The 25,669-nt window shown below is 43.6% G+C and overlaps 1 protein-coding gene across 4 annotated transcripts in view; it reads left to right on the top strand.

The window, feature by feature from the left end:
- Window positions 1–25,669, top strand: part of NUSAP1 (nucleolar and spindle associated protein 1) — a 609,977-nt gene that overhangs the window by 443,965 nt on the left and 140,343 nt on the right. For all 4 annotated transcript variants that reach the window (XM_073608869.1, XM_073608871.1, XM_073608868.1 and 1 more), the window contains one exon: window positions 17,059–17,240. In XM_073608869.1, the coding sequence (XP_073464970.1) occupies window positions 17,059–17,240 (182 nt within the window). The remainder of the gene's footprint in view (window positions 1–17,058; window positions 17,241–25,669) is intronic.

Here is a 25,669-nt window from a genome sequence, read left to right as displayed (position 1 = left end):
TGGTCCGTTCTCGGATCTTCTGAATGTCTTGTCTAAGGAGACTAACCTCCTCTTTCAAGCCCCCAAATCGTGCCTGCAAGTTATTGACAGAGGCTGTGCATTTGTTCACCGCTCTCAGTATGGCTGCGAGTGTGGGCTGTTCACCCCCCTCCTCCTCCTCACATTCATCAGGCTCCTCAGCCACACCGCTGTTAATGTCTTCCTGTGTTATAATGGCGCCTGCCTCCTGTGATCTCTCCCCCTCCTCCTCATCAGGATCATTATGCATAGGAAAGTCACAGTGAGACTGAGCTGCCAGCAGGCCGGATTTATCATTAAGTTTCTGGGCATAGTACCTCGTGTCCTTGGGGTGATCAGCTGAGCCGTCCTTCAGGCTTTTCTGCTGTTTGTTCTGTGCCTCTTTCGTTTTGTCAGCACCACGCTTCTGTGCTGATGGCGGAGCTGCGCCATTTTGTTGATCCATCCTCGAGCCTTCTCCCTTCTGTCCTCGGGTCATCATACCCTCTGCACGGACCAGAACAAGTGCGGAGTGTAGCGGGGACTTTCCCAGGGCTGGTGAGTAGCTTTTAGGTAGGAATCAGCGCTGGAAACCGGATCAATTCAGGGTAACTGTGCGAGCTCTGTGACTAAGCGTCTGCTCACATGCCGCGCTGGCTACGCCCCATCTGCAGAATACTCACTATACCTCTCAGCAAATAGCTTGGGGTGTCTACTTTCCAAAATATGGTCATTTGGGGGGGGGTTATTGCCACCTGGGCATTCCATGGCCTCCGGAACTGTGATAGGCAGTGAAGAGTGAAATCAAAAATTTACGCCCTTAGAAAGCCTGAAGGCGGTGCTTGGTTTTCGGGGTCCCGTCTGCGGCTAGGCTCCCAAAATGTCTCACACATATGGTATCCCCGTACTCAGGAGAAGCAACAGAATGTATTTTGGGGTGTAATTTCACATATTCCCATGGCATGTTTGAGCAATATATCATTTAGTGACAACTTTGTGCAAAAAAAAAAAAAAAAAAAGTGTCTTTTTCCCGCAACTTGTGTCACAATATAAAATATTCCATGGACTCGACATGCCTCTCAGCAAATAGCTTGGGGTGTCTACTTTCCAAAATGGGGTCATTTGGGGGGGTTTGAATTGTCCTGGCATTTTATGCACAACATTAAGAAGCTTATGTCGCACATCACCCACTCTTCTAACCACTTGAAAACAAAGCCCTTTCTGACACATTTTGTTTACATGAAGAAATTATTTTTTTTTGCAAGAATTACTTGCCCTACAGATTAAAATGGTGGGTGTTTCATTTTTTTTTTTTCACACAGTATTTGCACAGCGATTTTTCAAACCCATTTTTTTGGGAAAAAACACACCTTTTTAAAATTTTAATGCACTAAAACACACTATATTGCCCAAATGTTTGATGAAATAAAGATGATCTTAGGCCGAGTACATGGATACCAAACATGACATGCTTTAAAATTGCGCACAAACGCGTGCAGTGGCGACAAACTAAATACATTTTTAAAAGCCTTTACAGGTTGCCAGTTTAGATTTACAGAGGAGGTCTACTGCTAAAAATACTGCCCTCGATCTGACTTTCGCTGTGATACCTCACATGCATGGTGCAATTGCTGTTTTCATTTGACGCCAGACCGACGCTTGCGCTCGCCTTTGCGCGAGAGCATGGGGGACGGGTTTTTTTGTTTTTTTATCTTATTATTAAACTGTTCCTTTCATTTTTTTTTAATTTTTTAATCATTTTTATTGTTATCTCAGGGAATGTAAATATCCCCTATGATAGCAATCGGTAGTGACAGGTACTCTTTTTTTGAAAAAATTGAGGTGTATTAGACCCTAGATCTCTCCTCTGCCCTCAAAGCATCTGACCACACCAAGATCAGTGTGATAAAATGCTTTCCCAATTTCCCAATGGCGCTGTTTACATCCGGCGAAATCTAAGTCATGAAATGCTCGTAGCTTCCAGTTTCTTAGGCCATAGAGATGATTGGAGCCATTCTGGTCTCTGATCAGCTCTATGGTCAGCTGGCCAAATCACCGGCTGCATTCTCGGGTTCCCTGTTGGGACAGGAGAGCCAGAGAAAAACATGGAAGACGGCGGGGGGCATTCCCTCCCACTGCTTGTAAAAGCAGTCTAGAGGCTAATTAGCCGCTAGGATTGCTTTTACATGAAAGCCGACCGCTGGCTGAAAAGAATGATACCAAGATGATACCTAAACCTGCAGGCATCATTCTGGTATAATAAAAAATATTTAAATCTGTGACGTGTAATAAGTGCACTGCACCCCACGTGAAGAATTAAACCGTGGCGCTATCTCTAAAGCTTTTCCCACCTCTTATAGTGAAATATCTAATCTAGTGAACACCCATTTACTGGTGTGTATCTACATATAAATGAGAAATAAAAAAATATAAGGTGAAATAGGTATATATAGTAATATAACACTATTGATGAACCAAATGATAATAAAACACCAAATAAACAATACATAAAGTGACTTTGTGCCAATACTGCTCAGATGCTAGTATGCATCAGTCCCCATGCAGTGACTACATAAGAACAGTGCATACCATCACAGTTAATAACAGTCTTTAAGTGTCACACACTGCCTATGTGACTACACGTCACAGATTTAAATATTTTGTATTATTTCTCATATGCACTAAGTGGCAGCTATAGGTAGGTGCTATCAACCAGGTGTTAACCATTATCGTGGTTGACTCTCCAAGGCGCAGTGGGGGTTAACCTAGTATAGGGTGGATATTTTACCTAGGAAAACCGTTTATTTATATTTATCATTCTGGTATAACCACTCAAAGTCCAGCAACATACCAGTACGTTGCTGGTCCTTGTTAGGCATATATTGTACACTTTTTTTTTCATGCAGCCTGTGGGCTGAACAAAAAAAAGAGATTGATCAGTGGGTATGCCCACCATTAGAATACCACCCTTCATCCACCCACTTCTAATGATGGGAATACATGCACCGTTTATATATGCCGAAGCATGGGGGCATCCTTCCGCAAAAGGTAGGAGCAAATCGCTCCTCCACCCGCTGCTGCCCCCACGCTTCGGCATATATGCTGAAGTATGTAACTGTGGTGGTGAAATCACCTCCGACAGCGCTGGAGTCACGGCTTTATGTATCGTGGGAGCAAATGCTGTTGCTGTCAAGATAAATAAATCCGCACTGCAACTGAATGGCGTACCTGCTAAGCAAATGATGGTTATAGGGCTGCAACTAACGATTATTTTCATAATCGATTAGTAGGCCGATTATTGTTTCGATTAATCGATTAATCGGTTAATAACCTTAGAAAAAAGTGTGGTGTATAATTTAGTTAATATGTAAAGTTTAAAAAAAGGCAATTTATTCCTAAATATCTTTATACGCAGGGTTAAATATAGATAACCAACTATATGGTTAGGGAGTAAAATCTTTAATCCTCTCTGAGAATAACAGACAGAAGAGATATACTCTATATACTATTAGAGGTTGAATCTGGACTCAGATAAATTTTTTTTATTAAAAAAAAAAAAAAATTCTAGACTGTTTTGCAGATTTTCAAACAGAACTGTAATATTACATGCTTTTCTGCAGCTTCTCCATTGAAGTATATTGAACCAAAAAAGCACCGTTTTGCATTGAAAAAGGTCCTTGACCCTTTCCAAATGCACAGCATAGATGTGAACATTAAATGAACTGTAGTGCGTTTCTGCAAAAAGCACCAAAAAACACATGGGTGGGAACCAGGGCTAAGACATTTAGTAACATAATGGAGTTAAAAAAAAAATAAAAAATTCATTTTTTTTACTGTGCAACAGTGAAAGTAATATTTACAGTAGAGATTATTTGCTCTTTGTGTACTATATAGGGCTAATTTTAGCTTTTTTTTACTGGCCGATTAATCGATTATGAAAATAGTAATTGATTAATTTCATAATCGATTAGTTGTCGATGAATCGATTAGTTGTTTCAGCCCTAGATGGTTAACAATAAAACAAAGTAACATTACAGTATAACAGTAAGACTTACCATACCTGCAAAGCAAATACAAAAAAAAATTGTAAAAAATAAAACATTTAACGCAACCTGTGCCTAAAATATATATATGCCGAAGCATGGGGGTATCCTCCTGCAAAAGGTAGGAGCAAATCGCTCCTCCACCCACTGCTGCCCCCACGCTTTGGCATATATGCTGAAGTATGTAACTGTGGTGGTGAAATCACCTCCGACAGCGCTGGAGTCACGGCTTTATGTATCGTGGGAGCAAACGCTGTTGCTGTCAAGATAAATAAATCAGCTCTGCAGCTGAATGGCGCACCTGAAAACAAAAAAAATGGTTAACAATAAAACAGTAAACAGTAAAGTATAAAAAAATTGCATACCTATAAAGCAAACATGATAAAAACATAATAACAATAAAACATTGCAGAATAGAATACAGTAAAAAAAGAGCAGAACAATAGAGAGAACAGAGAGAGAACACTAAAACGACAACTATTTTTGTTTTTTTATTTTATTTTTTTTGTGTGTTTTTTTTTTTTTTTTTTTTCTTTTTTTTGTAACTTTAACTTTTGTAACTGGTAGCAGGTTTGGGTCTCTCAAAATGCGATGGCATCTTGGGAGAACCTGTGAAAGTGTGTCCTAGTCTGTGCAGTGCTGTACCCTACGCTAATACTCAACTAGTGTATGGTAGCGTTCAAAACCTTCACCAATGCAAAGACCAGGATTGACAGGAGGGACAATAATACTGGGTGTCACGCCTATATCCGCGCTTGCTGCAGACACATCTTTTTTGGGGGGCTCGTTGGGTAGGGGTACACGGGAGGACATAAAGAAAATGCCTCTCATGCAGCCGGCTTACTGCATTTGGTTGGGAAAGGTTAGGTGGAGCACCGTCTGGAAACAGAAGGGCTCTGACGATCTCTTCCTGGAATTTAAGGAAGGATCCAGTCCGTCCTGAAGCTCTGTATAGCACATAAGCGTTCAGCAAAGCCAATTGAAATAAACAGACACTTTTTTGTACCAGCGTCTGGCCTTACGGGCAACTAAGTACGGCGCCAACAACTGGTCGTTGAGGTCCACCCCTCCCATGTCCATGTTAAGGTTATATTCGTGAACACAGGGGTTTCTCCACAACACCAGTCGCCGTAGTAACTTGGACCGTCGTGTCTGCATGAAGGGAGGTAAGAATGAAAACATTCTTATTATCCCTCCACTTCATAGCGAGCAAATTATTACACTGCAAGCAGGCTCTCTCCCCCAGCCTAAGACGGGAATCTACAAGCCGCTGGGGAAAGCCCCAGCGATTAGGTCGCACGGTGCCACATGCTCCAATCTGATGATCTAAAAAGTGGCACGCTCGTGTAATGTCCACGTACAAGTGGTACCCTTTTCCGAATAAGGGTGACACCAAGTCCCACACAATCTTGCCAGCGCTTCCTATGTAGTCAGGGCAGTTTGTCGGCTCTACGTGACTATCTTTGCCCTCGTAAACCATAAAACTACATGTATAGCCTGTGGCCCTGTCACAGAGCTTATACATCTTGACCCCGTATCTGGCACGCTTGCTGGGAAGGTACTGTTTAAATGGCAAGCGGCCAGAAAACTTAATCAGGGACTCATCAACGCAGACAACTTGATGGGGAGTAAACAAGTCTGCAAAACGTTGGTTGAAGTGGTTTACGAGGGGCCGAATTTTGTAGAGCTGATCGTATTCAGGGTCTCCACGAGGACGACAGAGTTCATTGTTGTTGAAGTACATGAACCGCAAAATCTGCTCGTATCGTGCCCTGGCCATTGAGGCAGAGAACACGGGTATATGGTAAATTGGGTCAGTGGACCAATATGACCGCAACTCACTCTTTTTATTTATGCCCATGTTGAGGGCCCAGGCCCAGAAAGAGCTTAAATTCGGAAACCGTAATTGTGCTGCAGAAGTGGTGGGTTCCCAATTTGGATTGGAGAATGCAGCAGGAAGGGCACTATGGGCACGACGGGCCTGTGTTTGTCTTCTTGGTGGCAGCGCGGACACTACTTGTGCTTGCCACCTCGCCAGCTTGAACTGCACTTATGGGACTCGCCACATCACCAAGTGTTACTGCAGTGCTGGATATACGACCAGGGTGTACTAGGCTGCTGGTGCTTGCCAGTTCACCAGAGGGAATAGCGGCGCTCATACTTCTCTGCTCCATACGAGGGACCTGCGGTTCTTGCACTTCAAGGACAGAAGAAGTTCGGGGTCTGGTACGCCTGACCTTGGCAGGGACCACAACTCCGTCGTCAGAGCTATCTGTCATGGAGCCGCTGTCATCTACAGGTTCATATTCTGAGCCTGAATCTAACAGATGAGTGACTTCCTCTTCACTATCTGTCATGCTCAGAAGCGTGTGGGCCTCTTCACTAGTGTACCTTCGATTTGCCATTTTGGGCTCTAAATTTAGTGGTACACTAGTGAGACTCACAGGCAAAAAAGCTCCTGACTGTTAGTGACTGTATCAAAACGCTACCAACAAAAACTGTTAGCAATCGCAGGGATCAGGCCTGACTCTGCGAATGCTGCAGTTATGTCTGTTTAGTGTTTTGTAAGTGACAGCGATCGATTGATACTGCACTTGGGTGGGCTGGGTTGGGCCGAGGGGCAAAACGCAGGTGCTAGCAGGTATCTGGGCTGATCGCGCTAACACTGCGTTTTTGGAAACCCTAAACTGCTGGGGGATGCTAGTATAGATCGGATCAGATATTGATCCGTTCAGATACTATACCACTAAGGGAGGTGTATGCTGCGTGCGTGGGTGTTAGCGGTACTGGCGCTAATCTGGTGCTGCCTGGGGCGACGCAGACCTTATCTGACCCTAAAAGCGTAACTTATATCACCGCCGAGCGATTAAAGGGTTAAACCTTTATAAGGTAATAAACGGCGGGTGCCCTGAAACTATAATAAGCTAACTAACCAGCATCACCCGTAACAGTTATACGGTGATCACTGGTGAAAGGGTTAACTAGAGGGCAATCAGGGGGTTAAAACCTTTATTAGGTAGTATATGGGGGTCCCTGTTGCTATAAAATGCTGACGGCGAACCTATATACTTACCTCCCTAACTAGTGTCACTTGTGACACTAATACAGTGATCAGAAAAACGATTGCTTAGCGACACTGGCAATGGGGGGTGATTAAGGGGTTAAAACTTTATTAGGGGGGGTTAGGGGGGTACCCTAGACCTAAAGGGGGGTACCCAAGACCTAAAGGGGGCTAACCCTAACTGCCCTACCACTTATAACTGTCACAAACTGCCACCAATGCAAAAAAAAAAACTGCTATTGGTGTCACTGTGACAGGGGGTACAGGGGGGTGATGGGGGTTTCAAAGTGTGCCTGCGTGTTCTACTGTTAGTGTAGTGTTGGTGCAAACTTACTTGATGTCTTCTCTCCTCGGCGACGGAACGAAAAGACCGGCTCGAGGAGCGATGACATCACTTCCTCTGCCGCTGTTTACATTACAGCAGCAGAGGAAGATGTTCATTCGTGGGGAACGATCGTGAGTGGCCGAATGAGTGGCCTCCCCCTCAGCCTGTATCGCTTCCACAATGAAGCCGACCGCCTCAGGCACCGGGGGGGCGCGATGCGCCCCCAGCCTGTGGGTGGCAGATCATGTACCAGGTACGTGATTTTGCCTGCCCGTGCCATTCTGCCGCAGTATATCTGCGTTATGCGGTCGGCAAGTGGTTAAGCAACTATAACGCACAATATCTCTGAAACCGAAGCTGCACAAACGTTTATTTTTGCGGCACAAATGCGGCACAAACGAATGGCGTGTTTGTTTTTAAAATTCAGCAACATGGGGTGCAAAGTGGGCGGGGCTTACATTAAATTGAATATCTAATATCTCAGAAACTGAACCGGCACAAAACGCTCATTTTTGCCGCACAAATCAGCACAAATGCGGCACAAACGAATAGTATATTTTAATTCAGGTTTTACAAACATGGGGTGCCAACTTCACACAGCTAGTGCCAGCTCATCTGCCACCAGCCGGTTCTGCTGCCACATCCACCTGCTGACTGCTGCCACCACGCAGTCTACTGGACTGATCACAGGCGCTCAGACCTCACTGTGCTCCCATGGCTGCTGTCTAACCAGGAGCTCACTAACCTGGTACGTGGCAGGAGGGCGGGGTGATGTCATTGTCTGGAAAAAACAAATTGCTATTATCTAGCTATTATAAAGCAATTGCTATTATAAAGCACAAAGGTAGCACTAACAAATAGTATGTTTGTATTTAAGATTTAATAACATGGGGTGCAAAATGGATGGGGTGTTATCAAATATAAACAAGCTATTATAACTAAAAAAAAACATAACAGCACAAATAAAAATGTTAGCAGCACAAATGAGGCACTAACCAACCAGCCCAATTTCGTATCTTTTGGGTGTTGTAGGGGGGCTCAGTGACCTTTGGTGACCTTTAATAAATTATTAACGCAAAAACGATAAAAGATAGAACGAAAATGTAAACAGCACAAACATAGCCCTAAAGAAACACACTTGAGTTTTTATTTGTGCTGATTGTAGGGGGGAAAAGTGAGTGGGGTTTGAAAAAAAAAAAACTGTTATAACTTTAAAACCATAACAGCACAAATAAAAATTTTAGCAGCACAAACATAGCACTAACCAACAAGACCAGTTTCGTGTCATTTGGGCGTTGTAGGGGGGCTAACTGACGTTTGGTGACCTTTAATAAACCATTAATAACGCAAAAACGATAAAAGATAAAACGGAAATTTTAGCAGCACAAAACAGCACAAACGTAGCACTAACCAACGAGACCAGTTTTGTGTCATTTGGGAATTGTAGGGGGGCTAGGTGCTGTCATAGTCTGGGAAAAACATTTGCTAATATCTTAAAAATAAAAGCAGCACAAATGTAAATTTTTACGGCACACACGTAGCACTAAAGAAACACACTTGAGTTTTTATTTGTGCTGATTGTAGGAGGGCCAGCTTCGCTGAGCTCTTCCAGGGGGTCCCAAAAACAAAAAAAATAGCCCAATCCTATTTAACCAGATACTGATGCTGGACCTGGGCCTGAACTGAACAATCCCAAAAAGGGCAGAATGGGTTAGAATAAATTGACTGGACTGTCACTGAGCAAAAAAAAAATCCTTTTTCCTTTTCCTCAGTGAAAAAAAATGTGACAGATTTTAACAGTTTGACAATTAGTAATTATTAGTATATCAATATATATAATTATAATATATTATACATATTGTAAACAATAGACAAAATAACTGGTAGCTAACTAACTGGTAAGGCCCCTTTCATACTGGGGCGGTAGGGGGCGTCGGCGGTAAAACAGTGCTATATTTAGCGCTGTTTTACCGCGGTATTCGGCCGCTAGTGGTGCGGTTTTAACCCCCCGCTGGCGGCCGAAAAAGGGTTAAAACCCCTCGTATAGCGCGGCTATAGCCGCGGTATTACCGCGGTATAGCCGCGCTGTCCCATTGATTTCAATGGGCAGGAGCGGTTTAGGAGCGGTGAATACACCGCTCCAAAGAAGCGGCTGACAGGAGATTTTTTCTTCTCCTGCCAGCGCACCGCTTCAGTGTGAAAGCCCTCGGGCTTTCACACTGAACAATCAGCGGAGGCTGTTTAGGGGCGGTTTGCAGGCGCTATTTTTAGCGCAATAACGCCTGCAAACCGCCCCAGTGTGAAAGGGGTCTTACTAATATCTACTAGCTATGACAAACAAAAGGAAAAAAAAGACACACAGCACAACACAAAAAAAGAGAAAAAAAATTATCAAAAATATCAAAGGAAAACAAACGATATATAAGACAATAGTGTCTATCAAAGTGGCAAAAAATACCAATAATCTCTACGCCAATACAATAGCATAGTAACCTAATAACATGATAATATGTAGCTTGGTATATAATGACATATGGATATTCATCCTGGTGTAAGACCACCAGAGTCTACAGAATCAAAAGACAAGATACAAGAGAAGCACAGAAACAAATAACAGCTTCCCTAAAAAAAAAAAAAAGTCCATCGGGCTCTTGCTCATCAATTATTCATATGAAGATTCAGTTATTCAAATATTAAGTTGACATTAAATTGACTTAAATTGACTCCGATCTTGTTCCTTATTATTCAGTTTCTCATCTGGTTACTCTGGTTGCTCATCTAGTATATCTGGTATATCTTATAGATCAGGTAGATCTGGTACATCTGATCCCACAATGTCCCACAATAACCTCCGGTACTAGCAGTACACGCTGCTAACAGAAAAGCTAGCACTGAGAGGCTATCTGGTAATCAGGTGATCAGCAATCACACTACCTTGTTTAAAGCGGGGTTCCACCCAAATTTTGAACATTATCTCTATGCATTCTCTTCCTTGCCTAGATGCTGACATGCTGTGTAAAAAAATTTAAATCGCCGTAATTACCTTTTTTTTTCTAATCTTCTTTGCACTTCCTGATTTTTCTCCCATGGGAGTAGGCGTGTTTCTAGCCTCTCCCAGACCTCCCACAGTCCCTGGGAGCTAGTCTCAGGCTTCCCAGCATGCATTGTGCAACAGCGTCATCACAACATCTCTGCTCCCAGCATTCACCGCATCCAGGAAATACATGCTTGTGGGCTTCAAATGCCCACAATGAAGATGGAAACCGCCTTCAGTGAAATTTATAAGTTATTCTTTACAACGAAATCGGACACAGGCGGACTTATTACACAGAACATGTGAGTAGATAATCATGAGAAGAAAAGTTTGTGAATGAACTCCAAAAAAAAAAAAACGATAGATAGGTGGACCCCCCGCTTTAAACGTTTCGTTTCGCTGATAAAATAATTTTAGTGGGTGTGCCATTATGTAAGTCAGCTGTAGCTGCTGAGTAAGTGAGTAGTTCCTCTGAGGGGGCGGACCAGGAGCTCCAGGCTGTATGTCAGGAGGCAGGTGAGCTGGCGTGCATAATATAGCACTAGCTTAAGAGGGCTTTCAGCTCCCCGGCTCTTCAGCCCTAACACCCAGCATTAGTGCGGCTGATTCCTTCACTGATCCCTTCATTGTACCGGAAGATCGCTGGAGGTGAAATTTAGGTTTGTATTCCTGGAGGAGCTGTGGGTCGGAACCACCGACGGGTCTGTCATCTATCCTACCTCCTTCCTTTCAATTCCTTTTCTCTGCACGGATTGTATGGAACTGCACGGATTGCACAGACTGTCTCCACTGTCCATACTATCCAGCCCTCCTTGTTCCTCCTCCCCCATCCTTGATCTTCAATGTGGCTTGGGAGCCGTTAAGCTGAGCTGAGTACCGCCAAGCAGTGCTGCATTGTTGCGATCCCTATATCAAGGCGGACAGGTAAGGATGGACAAGGAGAAGTCTGTATATGCATATAGAGACACGCTGGGAAGCTCTTATCTAACTACCCACGTAACTACCTACTTACCTAGCTACCTGCCAAGGCTTTGACCTATTTGCTTGCTTGCTACAGAGACATGCTGTTAAGTTCTTACTAATTACCTGCCGATGTCGATGCTTTTATCCACCTGCTCACTCATTCTTCATTCTTAATTACTCAGCATCCCTCAAGCACTCACAGCGTTGACTGTTTTTTTTTTTTTTTCTTCTTCTTCTTCTTTTTGAGTGTGGTGTCTCAGCGATTCATTCATTCAGTATTCATCCAGTAAGGCAAGGAAAGGCAGGGTTGCCACCCATGGCATCTATGGATAATTGAGAGCGAGAGCTTGGTTGGGACAAGGTAGTGTGATTGATGCTTCTGCTGTTTAAACATTTTGTTTACCCATGAATCTATGTGGAAGAAAGGAATTGGGACAAATATTTGTATTTAAAGCGGACCTACAGTAATTTTTTCAACTTTCCATCTATTAAATCTTCTGCCCTTGTTTTAACTTTGGATAGTTACAAAAAAAAAAAAAAAAAATCTGCCAGTAAATACCTTTATACAGCCCACTTCCTGTTTCTTGTCTGGTAAAAAGCCTAGGCTTATGACGACATGCGCAGCTCTCTCACTCTCATGAGTTTACCAGGGTGGGGGATGAGTCATAAGAGGGCCAACGAGAGCTGCAGGGCTGGAGGTGTGCCTCTGTGTAAATCCAGAAAGTGTAGAGGCAGCAGCTTTAGCTGCCCACAGTTAAAATGGATGCAGCCAGACTCAGTGGAGGGAGATTTGTGCAGCATATTTGGCAAGTCCAAAATTACAGTATATATAAAATAATATGCAAAGTGGTTGAAGGGATGCTTCAGCATGCAAAGATGGTTTTTATTACAAATTAATTGAGCAGACTGCAGTTCCTCTTTAAGATGTCATCTTAAAATACACTGTGGAAGGCTTGGCTGAAATTTAATTTGTGTATTTATTGGATTATTTAATTTTTCTTTTGTCTGTGTTCTGGCTTTGCTTTATTGTACTACTACAGGGAATATAAAAATTCTACACACCCCTGGTAAAATGTCAGGTTTCTGTGATGTAAAAAAATGGGACAAAGATAAATCATTTCAGAACTTAATCCACCTTTTTGAATGTGACCTATTAACTGTACAACTCAGTTGAACAACTAACTGAAATCTTTTAGGTGGCGGGAAGTAAAAATAAAATATGATTGCATAAGTGTGCACACCCTATACTATTACTTTGTTGAAGCACCTTTTGATTTTATTACAGCACTCAGTCTTTTTGGGTATGAGTCTATCAGCGTGGCACATCTTGACTAGGAAATATTTGCCCACTCTTTTTTTGCAAAAAAAAAACACTCCAAATTGCAAGGGCATCTCCTGTGTACAACCCTCCTCAGATCACCCCACAGATTTTCAATCAGATTCAGGACTGGGCACTGGCTGGGCCATTCCAAAACTTTAGGCTGGGTTCACACTGCTGCCAGATGCGGCTCGCACCAGGGGTTCAGTGCATTCCTTTTCTCCGTTTCAGGGCCAAAGTTTTTCCTGAATTCGGCCCTGAAATGGAGCCAAAGGCGCACAGGACTCCTGTGTAAGCCGCTCTGCAGCCGCCATGGAGATATGTGAATCGGCTCCATAGAGAGCCAGTCACAATCTCCTGTCATGTGAATTGGATGCGTGGAAAACCCACATCCAATTCGCACTAGTGTGAACCCAGCCTCAATCTTCTTCTCATTTGTTGATTTGGATGTATGCTTTGGGTTGTTGTCATGCTGAAAGATGAAGTTCTTCTTCATGTTCAGCTTTCTAGCTGAAGCCTGAAGGTTTTGTGCCAATATTGACTGGTATTTGGAACTGTTTATAATTCCCTCTACCTTGACCTTTTTTCAGCTGAAGAAAAATAGCCCCAAAGCATGATGCTGCCACCACCATGCTTCACTGTGGGTATGGTGTTCTTTTGGTGTGCAGTTTTGCTTTTGCGCCAAACGTATCTTTTGGAATTCTGGGCATAAAGTTCAACCTTGGTTTCATCAGACCAAAGCACATTTTCCCACATTGTATTGGGAGACTTTAGATGTGTTTTTGCAAAATTTAGCTAGGCTTGGATGCTTTTGTTCATAGGAAAGTGGCTTCCATCTTGCTACTTTACCCCATAGCCAAGACTTATGAAGAATACAGGAGATTGTTGTCACATGTACCACACAGCCAGTACTTTCCAGATATTCCTGCAGCTCCTTTAATCTTGCTGTAGGCCTCTTGGTAGCCTCCCTGACCAGTGTTCTTGTCTTTTCATCAATTTTGGAGGGACGTCCAGTTCTTGGTAATGTCACTGTTGTGCCATATTTTCTCCACTTGACTGTCTTCACTGTGTTCCATAGTATATCTCATGCCTTGGAAATACTTTTGTACCCTTCTCCTGACTGATACTTTTTAATAGTGAGATTCCTCTGATGCCTTGGAAGTTCTCTGTGGACCATGGCTTTTTCTGTAGGATGCGACTAACAAAATGTCAGGAAAGACCTAGTAGAACAGCTGAACTTTATTTGGGGTTAATCAGAGGCACTTTATGATGGCAAGTATGTACTGACTCCTATCTAGCATGAGTTTAAATGTGATTGCTTAATTCTGAACACAGCTACATCCCCAGTTATAAGAGGGTGTGCACACTTATACAACCACGTGATTTTAGATTTCAGTTTGTTTTTCAGTTGAGTTGTACAGTTTATAGGTCACATTAAAGGTGGAGAAAGTTCTGAAATTATTTATCTTTGTCTTATTTTTTTACATCACAGAAACCTGACATTTTAACAGGGGTGTGCAGACTTTTTATATCTACTGTAGCTTTAGGGGTATGTTAGGGACTGTTTCTAAATTAAATAATGCCAGTTTAGGATATGTCAAAAGAAAACAGCCCAGCTTATTTACTTGGGCTTAGGAATTAATTTTTGAACTGGTGTAGTTTTTCTCTTGTGTAAACATCATTGGTCATGTTTGAGTTAGTTATAACATGTGAGTAGCTGGGCTTAGTTCAGCAAGACAAGTATCCCACTTTTGCACCGTGAGGGGTGAAGATTGGGTCTGTTGGTTTGACACAGAAATCCCTGCAGTGGGAAAGGTAAGTGGAGGTTTCTAAGCAAATTTTTTAATTTTTCCTTTGAAATGTCTCCTAAAAAAAAAAAAAGTAAATGTCATGCCTAAGAGTCACCACTGGGGGCTGTATAGAGCACATACCTTATCATACTTCCTCAAAGATCACGCTGTACAGCAGAAACTGCAGGCTTCCCTTCGGCGAGCAGCTCAGACCTACGGTAAGATTGAGGGGGATTTCTTCCACTAATTAACCCCCCCTCCCCCGGACAAAGCTCTGCCTGAATAGGGGGAAGGCAAAAAAGATCTTTTGAAGAGGGGGGCCGCAATATGACGGAAGGGGCGGGGCTTAGCGTTGCATTGGCGTCCTGCAACGTCCAGTGCGCGAGTATGTTTTCAAAACATTTTTGCTGGCTGCAGTTGTCAGAGGGACACGAGCAAAAAGGGGCATGTAAGAGATTGATGACACAGGCATTCCCTTGACACATTTACTAATGGTATCAGGCTGAGCGTTAATAGCAGTGGCTGGACTATTGCTCAAGCAGTGGATGCGATTTCCTCTGGTAGTACCTCTGCATTTGTGCATCGGGCTATGGTCAGAAGGGGGGCTAGAAACACCCCAAAAAAGGGCTCAAGAGGGACTCCAAGCTCAAAAAAGCCTAGAACTGTCTCTAAAACTCTCCCCTGAGAGTTCTGAGGTGGCTGGTCAGAGTGAGCCATCTGGGCCGTCAGGTGTTGCAACTGTTTCCAACACTGCAGCCCCTGTCTGTTACTGAAGAGATTTTTTCCTCAACCATATTGGGGTTGGAGCAGAGAATAGCGACTTTAATTGCATCCCAGAATAGAACTAAGCGCGATAGGTCCCCTTCTTTTACCTGGGACCCTCAAATGGAGAAACCAGGGACAGGAGATGAATTTCTCTCAGGGGACCAGGAATAGGCTGATGACTCCTTCTGAGGAGTCAAATGTGGAAGGATCAGGTTCACAATCTGAAAGATTGATGGTACAATCTCTTACTGAATTAGTCTGCTCCACATTCATGCTACCTTTAACTGAGTCGGTCGATAAGCCTACTTGTTTGGGTTCACTAAAGCCCCCCCAAGCTGTTCATGCTTTTGCTATCCATTCATTGCTGGAAAAGCTTATGTATTCTGAGTGGGATCACCCAGATAAGCAATTTTACCCTCCCGAAAGCTGCTGTTTCTTGTAAAGAGCCATATTTATTTATTCTCAAGGATAAGGTTGTATTGCGTCCTCATCCTAATTTCCACCAAAGGTAGTATCAGGTTCTCATCTAAACCAGGATATTGTTCTGCCTTCGTTTTTCCCAGAACCCTGTTCTGCGGAAGAAAAATCACTACATTCTTGTGATGTCGTGAGAGCTGTCAGTCTACTTGAAGGCGACTGCTCAGATTCGGAAAACGGATGTTTTGTTTGTGTTGCCTGAAGGTCCTAAAAGAGGACAGGCAGCATCGAAATCTACTATTTCTAAATGGATTCGACAAGTAATTGTTCAAGCTTATGGTTTAAAGAGGAAAATTCCACCTTTTCGAATTAAAGCGCACTCCACCAGGGCTGTTAGTGCTTCCTGGGCAGTGCATCACCAAGCCTCCATGGCTCAAATCTGCAAGGCCACAACTTGGTCTTCTGTCCATACATTTACCAGATTATATCAAGTGGATTTAAAAGGTCATGAGGATATCGCCTTTGGGCTCAGTGTGCTGCAAGTAGCAGTATAAGCCCTCTGGTCTCTTGGTGCCCTAATTTTGTTGTCTCCCTCCCTTCAGTTGGCATTGCTCTGGGACATGCCACATGGTAACTACTATGTCTCTGTGTCCTGTAATGTACAATTAAGAAAATATGATTTTTATAACAGCTTACCTGTAAAATCATTTTCTTTGATGTGCATCACGGGACACAGAGGTCCCTCCCTTCTTTCTGGTATACACGTGTATTGCTTTGCTACAAAAACTGAGGTACTCCCAGTAGTGGATGGGGTTATATAGGGAAAGGACTTCCTGTCTTAGGGTGTGCCAGTGTCCATCACCTGAAGGTGGCCTATATCCCACATAGTAACTACTATGGCTCTGTGTCCCGTGATTTACTTCAAAGTAAAGAATTTTACAGGTAAGCTATTATAAAAATCCAATTTTTTCAACGGGAATGCGGTGCGACACTTATTGGAGGTCTCTAGCTGGGTGGGTATTTTGTTGTGGGTGGCCTATTGTTGCTGGCTGCAGGAGATCTATTTTACTGCTTTTCTTAATATAGTTCACAAATTTTATACAAATTACTAGTATAACCACAAATGTTACTTGGTTCTGTATTCTCTAAAAGGGGCAGTACTGGGAGGTGGGTATGGGGTGGAACCAGGGAACGGTGCTTGGAAAAGGATAGTGGGTGTAGACAAGGGGTGACTCGGAAAAGGGGGGTTCCTGTACCTATTCTCTGAGGAGAAAAAAAAGCCCTGGTCTGAAGTATAGGTGTATGTTCCACTTCAATTTTGCTAAAATATATTCCATCTATTTAGAAACTATTACAGAGCAAATTCTTCATCTTAAGCCCTGCTCCATTGAAGGGACTCAGCTCTCCTGCACACACACCAACTTCTCGGAGGCAGTCAGCACGTTTCAGCACTGCCGGCAAAAGCATCCTGGCTAATAAATCTGCATTAAAACCGTTTTCTCTCTCAGTGACTAAAATGAATGTTAGGTAAGTAAAGCAACCTTTATGTGGTCATTTTCTTATCAACCTAATATACAGTACATACCGTATTTATTTCTTTAGCTGTCAACTCTGAATACAAGGTCTTTCCATGCCTATGCTGCATAACAGAAAAAGTTTAATTCTCTTGGCCATCTGCTCCAAAATTATTCCTGGCTCAAAACAGCTACCAACTGGAGCTCACAAATGCACAACTCCCCACCCTCAGTGGCATCACTCTTTTTAATCAGACACCTATCATTCTAGTTTAGTGAAAACTTGTCTTGGAGTGATGGTTAGGGGAGCCCTCCTTCCCTTTTTCTTGGTAGACTAGAGCTTGCACACACAGATTCAGTTGCCAACAGAAACAAGGTAGTGGGTAGTCAGAGGACTTAAAGGAGTTGTAAAGGCAGAAGGATTTTTATCTTAATGCATTAAGATAAAAAACCTTCTGTGTGTAGCAGCACCCCCCTAATTACCTACCTGAGCCCCTGCTCTCTCCAGCGATGTCCACGATACCCTCAGCCATCCTGGACACTCCTCCTAATTGGCTGAGACAGAGCAGCGGCACCATTGGCTCCCGTGGCTGTCAATCAAAGTCAGTCAGCCAATCGGGGGGAGAGGGGGCGGGGCCAGGTCAGGGCCTCTGCTGGCTGACGGGCACTCAAAGGAGGGAGAGGTAAGGAGCGGCAAAGAGGGACCTGAGAAGAGAAGGATGCGGGCTGCTCTGTGCAAAACCAACTGCACAGAGGAGGTAAGTATACCATATTTGTTAAAAAAAAAAAAAAAAAGCCTTTACATTCACTTTAAAATACAATACAGGTGGAAAAAAGCACGAATCAACGTTAAAGTGTTTAACCTATAAAAAAAAAAAATCATGTTCCATTAACCACTTCAGCCCTGGAGGATTTTACCCCCTTCCTGACCAGAGCACTTTTTGCGATTCGGCACTGCGTCGCATTAACTGACAATTGCGCGGTCGTGCGACGTGGCTCCCAAACGAAATTGACGTCATTTTTTTCCCACAAATAGAGCTTTCTTTTGGTGGTATTTGATCACCTCTGCGATTTTTATTTTTTGCGCTATAAACAAAAAAATAGCGACAATTTTGAAAAAAAAAAAAAACACTATTTTGTACTTTTTTGCTATAATAAATATCCCCCAAAAATATATAAAAAAAATTTTATTTCCTCAGTTTAGGCCGATACTTATTCTTCTACATATTTTTGGTAAAAAAAAACGCAATAAGCGTTTGATTGGTTTGCACAAAAGTTATAGCGTCTACAAAATAGTGGATGGTTTTATGGCATTTTCATTGATATTTTTTTTTATTAGTAATGGCGGCGACCAGCAATTTTTATCATGACTGCGACATTATGGCGGACACATCGGACAATTTGGTACATTTTTGGGACCATTGGCATTAATACAGCGATCAATGCTAAAAAATTGCATTGATTACTGTAAAAATGTCACTGGCAGTGAAGGGGTTAACCACTAGGTGGCGACAGTGTCATTAGGCAGAACGGGGAGGTGCTTGTTTACATTAGCATCTCCCTGTTCTTCCTCATCGTGGGTATCCCCGTGGACATCGAGTTAGCGGGACCCGCTATCATGGTCACGGAGCTCCGGGCGAGTGCGCGCACGTGCCAGCAAGCTGCCTCTTAAAGGGCAACGTACAGGTACGTTAATCTGCCTGTACGTGCCCTTCTGCTGCAGTATATCTGCGTGAGGCGGTCGGGAAGTGGTTAATGGATGTTATACAGCACAGTGCTTGTTCTGTGTAATTTGGCCCTCTGTAACACCTAAAAAACCTGGCTGATCCTGCCTGCCTATATACCCTCCCCCCTGTAAACTGACCACAGTGTATCATGGCTGCTGAACCCTAATACCGTGGTCATTTTACTTGCCTCCGTCATCTGCAGCCCTGCTCTGTCCTCTCCTCCCTCCCTGCCTGTCGGCTCGTGTCAACGCCCGCCCGCTCTGCTCCTGCTGCTCCCATAATTACTATAAAATGAATCCCATCCACTCTGTAATATAACGTTATGTGCCCCTGTGTCTGTGTTATATAAAAAAATATGCTGATCTGTACCTATATCAGAGCGGCACATGGCACTCACGTGACTCCTCGACTCTCTCTCTCCTCTTCCCTCTCCTCCTCTGATGAGGTCAACGGGAGTGTTTTGTCCCGCCCCTGCTGGAGCTGTCAGCTGAGAAGAGAGCCGAGGAGTCACGTGATCGCCGGGAGCTACTGATATAGGCACAGATTGGCATTTTTTTTTATATAACACGGGCACAGGGATACATATCGTTATGTTACAGAGGAGATGGGAGGATTTTATCGAAGTGGCTTAACAACCACTTTAATGTAAATCCAGGTCCCATCTGAGAGTTATCAATTTGCATATTCACCATGCCTCTTTTTCTAAAAGCCGTCTCCTCCTCTCACACTTACACACACACACTTTGCCCATTCCTTTATACATGTTTCTATTCTTACTTTTATTGGAAACACCAAATAAGCATTGTCAAGTAAGACTTTTCTCCTTTTAACCCCTACACGAGTCCTCTTTTGAATCACCAAATCAGAGTAATCCCTTTGAGCTATTCAGACATTAATGCTGTTAAATTTGTTGTGAAAGGCACTGACAGAGGAACAGTTCCGCCAAGATTGTGTAAAGTCTCAAACCGGGATCTCATGATGATGTGGGATGGGTGACAACTAGTAGCGTAAAGAGTTGTATTTCCCGAGTATTGCTTGCTATATGTGCAGGTGTGAATAGCAGCTGTATTTTCATCACCCCTCAAAGTGATGTCCAGGAAAGCAATGCTCAGGGAATCAAAAGATGCAGTAGACTGAAGATTACACTGATTGTTCTTGACACAACCAACAAAATCCTTAAAAGAGTTGTAAAGTTTCAAGGTTTTTCACCTTCATGCATTCTATGCATGAAGGTGAAAAACCTTATGTGCTGCAGCTGCCCCCCCAGAGCCCCCCTTTTTCTTGCCTGAACCCGATCGTTCCAGCAATGACTACAAGCCCAGTAGATCCAGCCGCTGTCTCGGGTCCTCAATGGAAAGATTGATAGCTGTCAATCAAATCCAGTGACACGGTGGGCTGGGCCGAGTCCTGCTGTCTGTGTCAATGAATGCAGCTGCAGGAATCGGGAGCGTGCCCGCATGGATGCCCCATGGAAAGTGTCTCTCTGAGGGGGCACCCGATGAAGAGGAGAAGCCAGGAGCGCCGCTGGGGCACCCCAGAAAAAGAGGATCGGGGCTGCCCTGTGCAAAACCCTTACACAGAGAAGGTAAATATAATATAACATGTTTGTTAACCACTTGCCGACCGCCTAACGCAGATATACTGCGGCAGAATGGCACGGGCAGGCGAAATCACATACCTGGTACGTGATCTGCTTCCCACGGGCGGGGGACGCGTAGCGCCCCCCCCCCCCGGTCCCTTAGGCGGTCGGCTTCGTTAGGGGAGCGATCCAGTCATCTCTCCTCGAGTCGGTATTTTCTGTTCCGGCCCCGAGGAGAGAAGACATCTGAGTAAGTGCACAGCACTACACATACAGTAAAACACACTACCCTGTTTCCCCGAAAATAAGACCTAGCGTGATTGTCGGTGATGGCTGCAATATAAGCCCTACCCCCCAAATAAGCCCTAGTTAATGTCCTTGTAAGTCTTATTTTCAGGGTAGGGCTTATTTTCGCTGAAACAGGGTAGGGCTTATTTGGAGGGTAGGGCTTATATTGCAGCCATCACCGACAATCACGCTAGGTCTTATTTTCGGGTAAACAGGGTAGGCACACATTTCACCCCCTGATCACAACCCCCACCCCCACCCCCCCCCCCCCCGTCACAGTGACACCAATAGCAGTTTGTTTGTTTTTTTCTGATTATTGCATTGGTGTCAGTTTGTGACAGTTATAAGTGGTAGGGCAGTTACTGGTAGCCCCCTTTTAGGGCTAGGATACCCCCCTAACCCCCCAAATAAAGTTTTAACCCCTTGATCACCCCCCCGTCGCCAGTGTCACTAGACGATCGTTTTTCTGATTGCTGTATTAGTGTCACTGGTGACGCTAGTTAGGGAGGTAAATATATAGGTTCGCCGTCAGCCTTTTATAGCGTCAGGGATCCCCATATACTACCTAATAAAAGGTTTTAACCCCTTGTTTGCCCCCTAGTTAACCCTCTCACCAGTGATCACCGTATAACTGTTACAGGTGACGCTGGTTAGTTAGTTTATTTTTTATAGTGTCAGGGCACCCGCCGTTTATTACCTAATAAAGGTTTAACCCCCCGATCTCCCGGCGGTGGTATAAATTGGGTTTTGGGGTCAGATAGGGTCTTCGTCGCCCCAGGTTAGTGCTATTAGCGCTAACGCCCACGCACACACCATACACCTCCCTTAGTGGTATAGTATCTGAACGGATCAATATCTGATCCGATCTGATCACATCTATACTAGCGTCCCCAGCAGTTTAGGGTTACCGAAAATGCAGTGTTAGCGGGATCAGCCCAGATACCTGCTATCACCTGCGTTTTGCCTGTCTGCCCGGCCCAGCCCACCCAAGTGCAGTATCGATCGAACACTGTCACTTACAGAACACTGAATGCATAACTGCAGCATTCGCAGAGTCAGGCCTGATCCCTGCGACCGCTAACAGTTTTTTTGGTAGCGTTTTGTTGAACTGGCAAGCACCAGCCCCAGGCAGCGTCAGGTTAGTGCCAGTAGCGCTAACACCCACGCACGCACCGTACACCTCCCTTAGTGGTATAGTATCTGATCGGATCAATATCTGATCCGATCAGATCTATACTAGCGTCCCCAGCAGTTTAGGGTTCCCAAAAACGCAGTGTTAGCGGGATCAGCCCAGATACCTGCTAGCATCTGCGTTTTGCCCCTCCGCCCAGCCCACCCAAGTGCAGTATCGATCGATCACTGTCACTTACAAAACACTAAACCCATAGCTGCAGCGTTCGCAGAGTCAGGCCTGATCCCTGCGATCGCTATTAGTTTTTTTGGTAGCGTTTTGGTGAACTGACAAGCACCAGCGGCCTAGTACACCCCGGTCGTAGGCAAACCAGCACTGCAGTAACACTTGGTACCGTGGCGAGTCCCGTAAGTGCAGTTCAAGCTGGTGAGGTGTCAATCACAAGTAGTGTCCCACTGCCACCAAGAAGAAGACAAACACAGGCCCGTCGTGCCCATAATGCCCTTCCTGCTGCATTTGCCAATCCTAATTGGGAACCCACCACTTCTGCAGCACCCGTACTTCCCCCATTCACATCCCCAAACAAATGCAGTCGGCTGCATGAGAGGCATTTTCTTTGTCCTCCCGAGTACCCCTACCCAATGAACCCCCCCTAAAAAAGATGTCGTGTCTGCAGCAAGCGCGGATATAGGCGTGACACCCGTTATTATTGTCCCTCCTGTCCTGACAATCCTGGTCTTTGCATTGGTGAATGTTTTGAATGCTACCATACACTAGTTGAGTATTAGCGTAGGGTACAGCATTGCACAGACTAGGCACATTTTCACAGGGTCTCCCAAGATGCCATCGCATTTTGAGAGACCCGAACCTGGAACCGGTTACAGTTATAAAAGTCACAATTACAAAAAAAAGTGTAAAAAAAAAAAAAAAAAAAAAAAAAAACACACAAAAAAATATATAAAATAAAAAAACAAAAATAGTTGTCGTTTTATTGTTCTCTTCTCTCTATTCTCTCTCTATTGTTCTGCTCTTTTTTACTATATTCCATTCTGCAATATTTTATTGTTATGTTTTATCATGTTTGCTTTTCAGGTTTGCAATTTTTTATACTTTACTGTTTACTGTGTTTTATTGTTAACCCTTTTGTGGTTTCAGGTACGCCATTCAGCTGCAGCGCGGATTTATTTATCTTGACAGCAACAGCGTTTGCTCCCACGATACTTAAAGCCGTGACTCCAGCACTGTCGGAGGTGATATATGCAGAAGCATGGGGGCAGCAGGGGTGGAGGAGCGATTTGCTCCTAACTTTTGGGGCAGATGCCCCCATGCTTCGGCATATATAAATGGTGCATGTATGCCCATCATTAGAAGTGGGTGGATGAAGGAAGGTATTCTAATGGTGGGCATATTCACCAATCAATCTTTTTTTCATTTAGCCCACAGGCTGCATGAAGAAAAAGATTACAATATATGCCCAACAAGGACCAGCAACGTACTGGTATGTTGCTGGACTTTGAGTGGTTATACCAGAATGATGCCTGCAGGTTTAGGTATCATCTTGGTATCATTCTTTTCAGCCAGCGGTCGGCTTTCATATAAAAGCAATCCTAGCAGCTAAGTAGCCTCTAGACTGCTTTTACAAGCAGTGGGAGGGAATCCCCCCCCCCCTCCCACCGTCTTACATGTTTTTCTCTGGCTCTCCTGTCCCAACAGGGAACCTGAGAATGCAGCCGGTGATTCGGCCAGCTTACCATAGAGCTGATCAGAGACCAAAATGGCTCCAATCATCTCTATGGCCTAAGAAACCAGAAGCTGCGAGCATTTCATGACTTAGATTTCGCCGGATGTAAACAGCGCTATTGGGAAATTGGAAAAGCATTTTATCACACTGATCTTGGTGTGGTCAGATGCTTTGAGGACAAAGGAGAGATCTAGGGTCTAATAGACCCCATTTTTTTCAAAAAAGAGTATCTGTCACTATCTATTGCTATCATAGGGGATATTTACATTCCCTGACATAAACAATAAAAATGATAAAAAAAAAAAAAAAAAAATGAAAGGAACAGTTTAAAAATAAGATAAGAAAGCAAAAAAATAATAAAGAAAAAAAAAAGCACCCCTGTCCCCCCCTGCTCTCGTGCAAAGGCGAACGCAAACGTTGGTCTGGCGTCAAATGTAAACAGCAATTGCACCATGCATGTGAGGTATCACCACGAAGGTCAGATCGAAGGCAGTAATTTTAGCAGTAGACCACCTCTGTAAATCTAAAGTGGCTTTTAAAAATGTATGTAGTTTGTCGCCACTGCACATTTGTGCACAATTTTAAAGCATGTCATGTTTGGTATCCATGTACTCGGCCTAAGATCATCTTTTTATTTCATCAAACATTTGGGTAATATAGTGTGTTTTAGTGCATTAAAATTAAAAAAAGTGTGTTTTTGTTCCCCAAAAAATGCGTTTAAAAAATCGCTGCGCAAATACTGTGTGAAAAAAAATATGAAACACCCACCATTTTAATCTGTGGGGCATTTGCCTTAAAAAAAAATATGTTTGGGGGTTCAATGTAATTTTCTTGCAAAAAAAAATATTTTTTCATGTAAACAAATAGTGTCAGAAAGGGCTTTGTCTTCAAGTGGTTAGAAGAGTGGGTGATGTGTGACATAAGCTTCTAAATTTTGTGCATAAAATGCCGGGACAGTTCAACCCCCCCCCCAAAATGACCCCATTTTGGAAAGTAGACACCCCAAGCTATTAGCTGAGAGCCATGTCAAGTCCATGGAATATTTTATATTGTGACACAGGTTACGTTCAAAACAAATGAGAGTTGCAAAATACTCACCATGCCTCTCAGCAAATAGCTTGGGGTGTCTACTTTCCAAAATGGGGTCATTTGGGGGGGGGGGTTGTGCCATCTTGGCATTTTTATGGCCTTCGAAATTGTGACCGGTAGTGAGGAGTGAAATCAAAAATTTACGCCCTTAGAAATCCTGAAGGCGGTGATTGGTTTTCGGTGCCCCGTACGCAGCTAGGCTCCCAAAAAGTCCCACACCGTTAAAGCGACGCAGTGCCAAATTGTAAAAAGTGCTCTGGTCAGGAAGGGGGTAAATCCTTCCAGGGCTGAAGTGGTTAAAAAAAAACAAAAAGAACCTTTACAATCACTTTTAAGTAAAGTGTCATCCCACACCATCAGCAGATCATCTATATAGTTCCCATACCCAGCTGTTTTTCCCATACCATACCCAGCTATGTTGTTCTCATACCCAGCTATTTTGTTAGGAGAAAGGAGACTGGGCTCCTCCCACCAGACCATATATAGATTCGCTATTAAGGGGGAAAATCGGGCCCCAATCTATGCCTCACAGCGCTGGACATAAAAACAATCATCAAAAGAAAATGATTATGGGACAGAAGAAACTTAACACCCATCATTAGTTGGCCGATTTTATTATTTCGATTAATCAGATAAAAACCTCAAAGTGTGGTATATAATTTATTTATTATGTTAAGTTTAAAAAAAAACAAAACATTTTATTCTTGAATATATGCAGTGTTAAATATAATTAACCAGCTATATGGTTGGGGAAGAAAAAACAAATCCACTCCTGAGAAAACAAAGAGATGCACTATATTGTGAAAAGTATTGTGACGCCTTCCTTTACGCGCACATGAACTTTAACCACTTAAAGACCAGCCTCGTTTTGAATTTTAGGTGTTTA

This window comes from Aquarana catesbeiana, linkage group LG13 (genome assembly GCF_042186555.1).
Source record: "Aquarana catesbeiana isolate 2022-GZ linkage group LG13, ASM4218655v1, whole genome shotgun sequence".
NCBI classification, from domain to species: Eukaryota; Metazoa; Chordata; class Amphibia; order Anura; family Ranidae; genus Aquarana; species Aquarana catesbeiana.
This window is presented reverse-complemented; position numbering and strand designations above follow the sequence as displayed.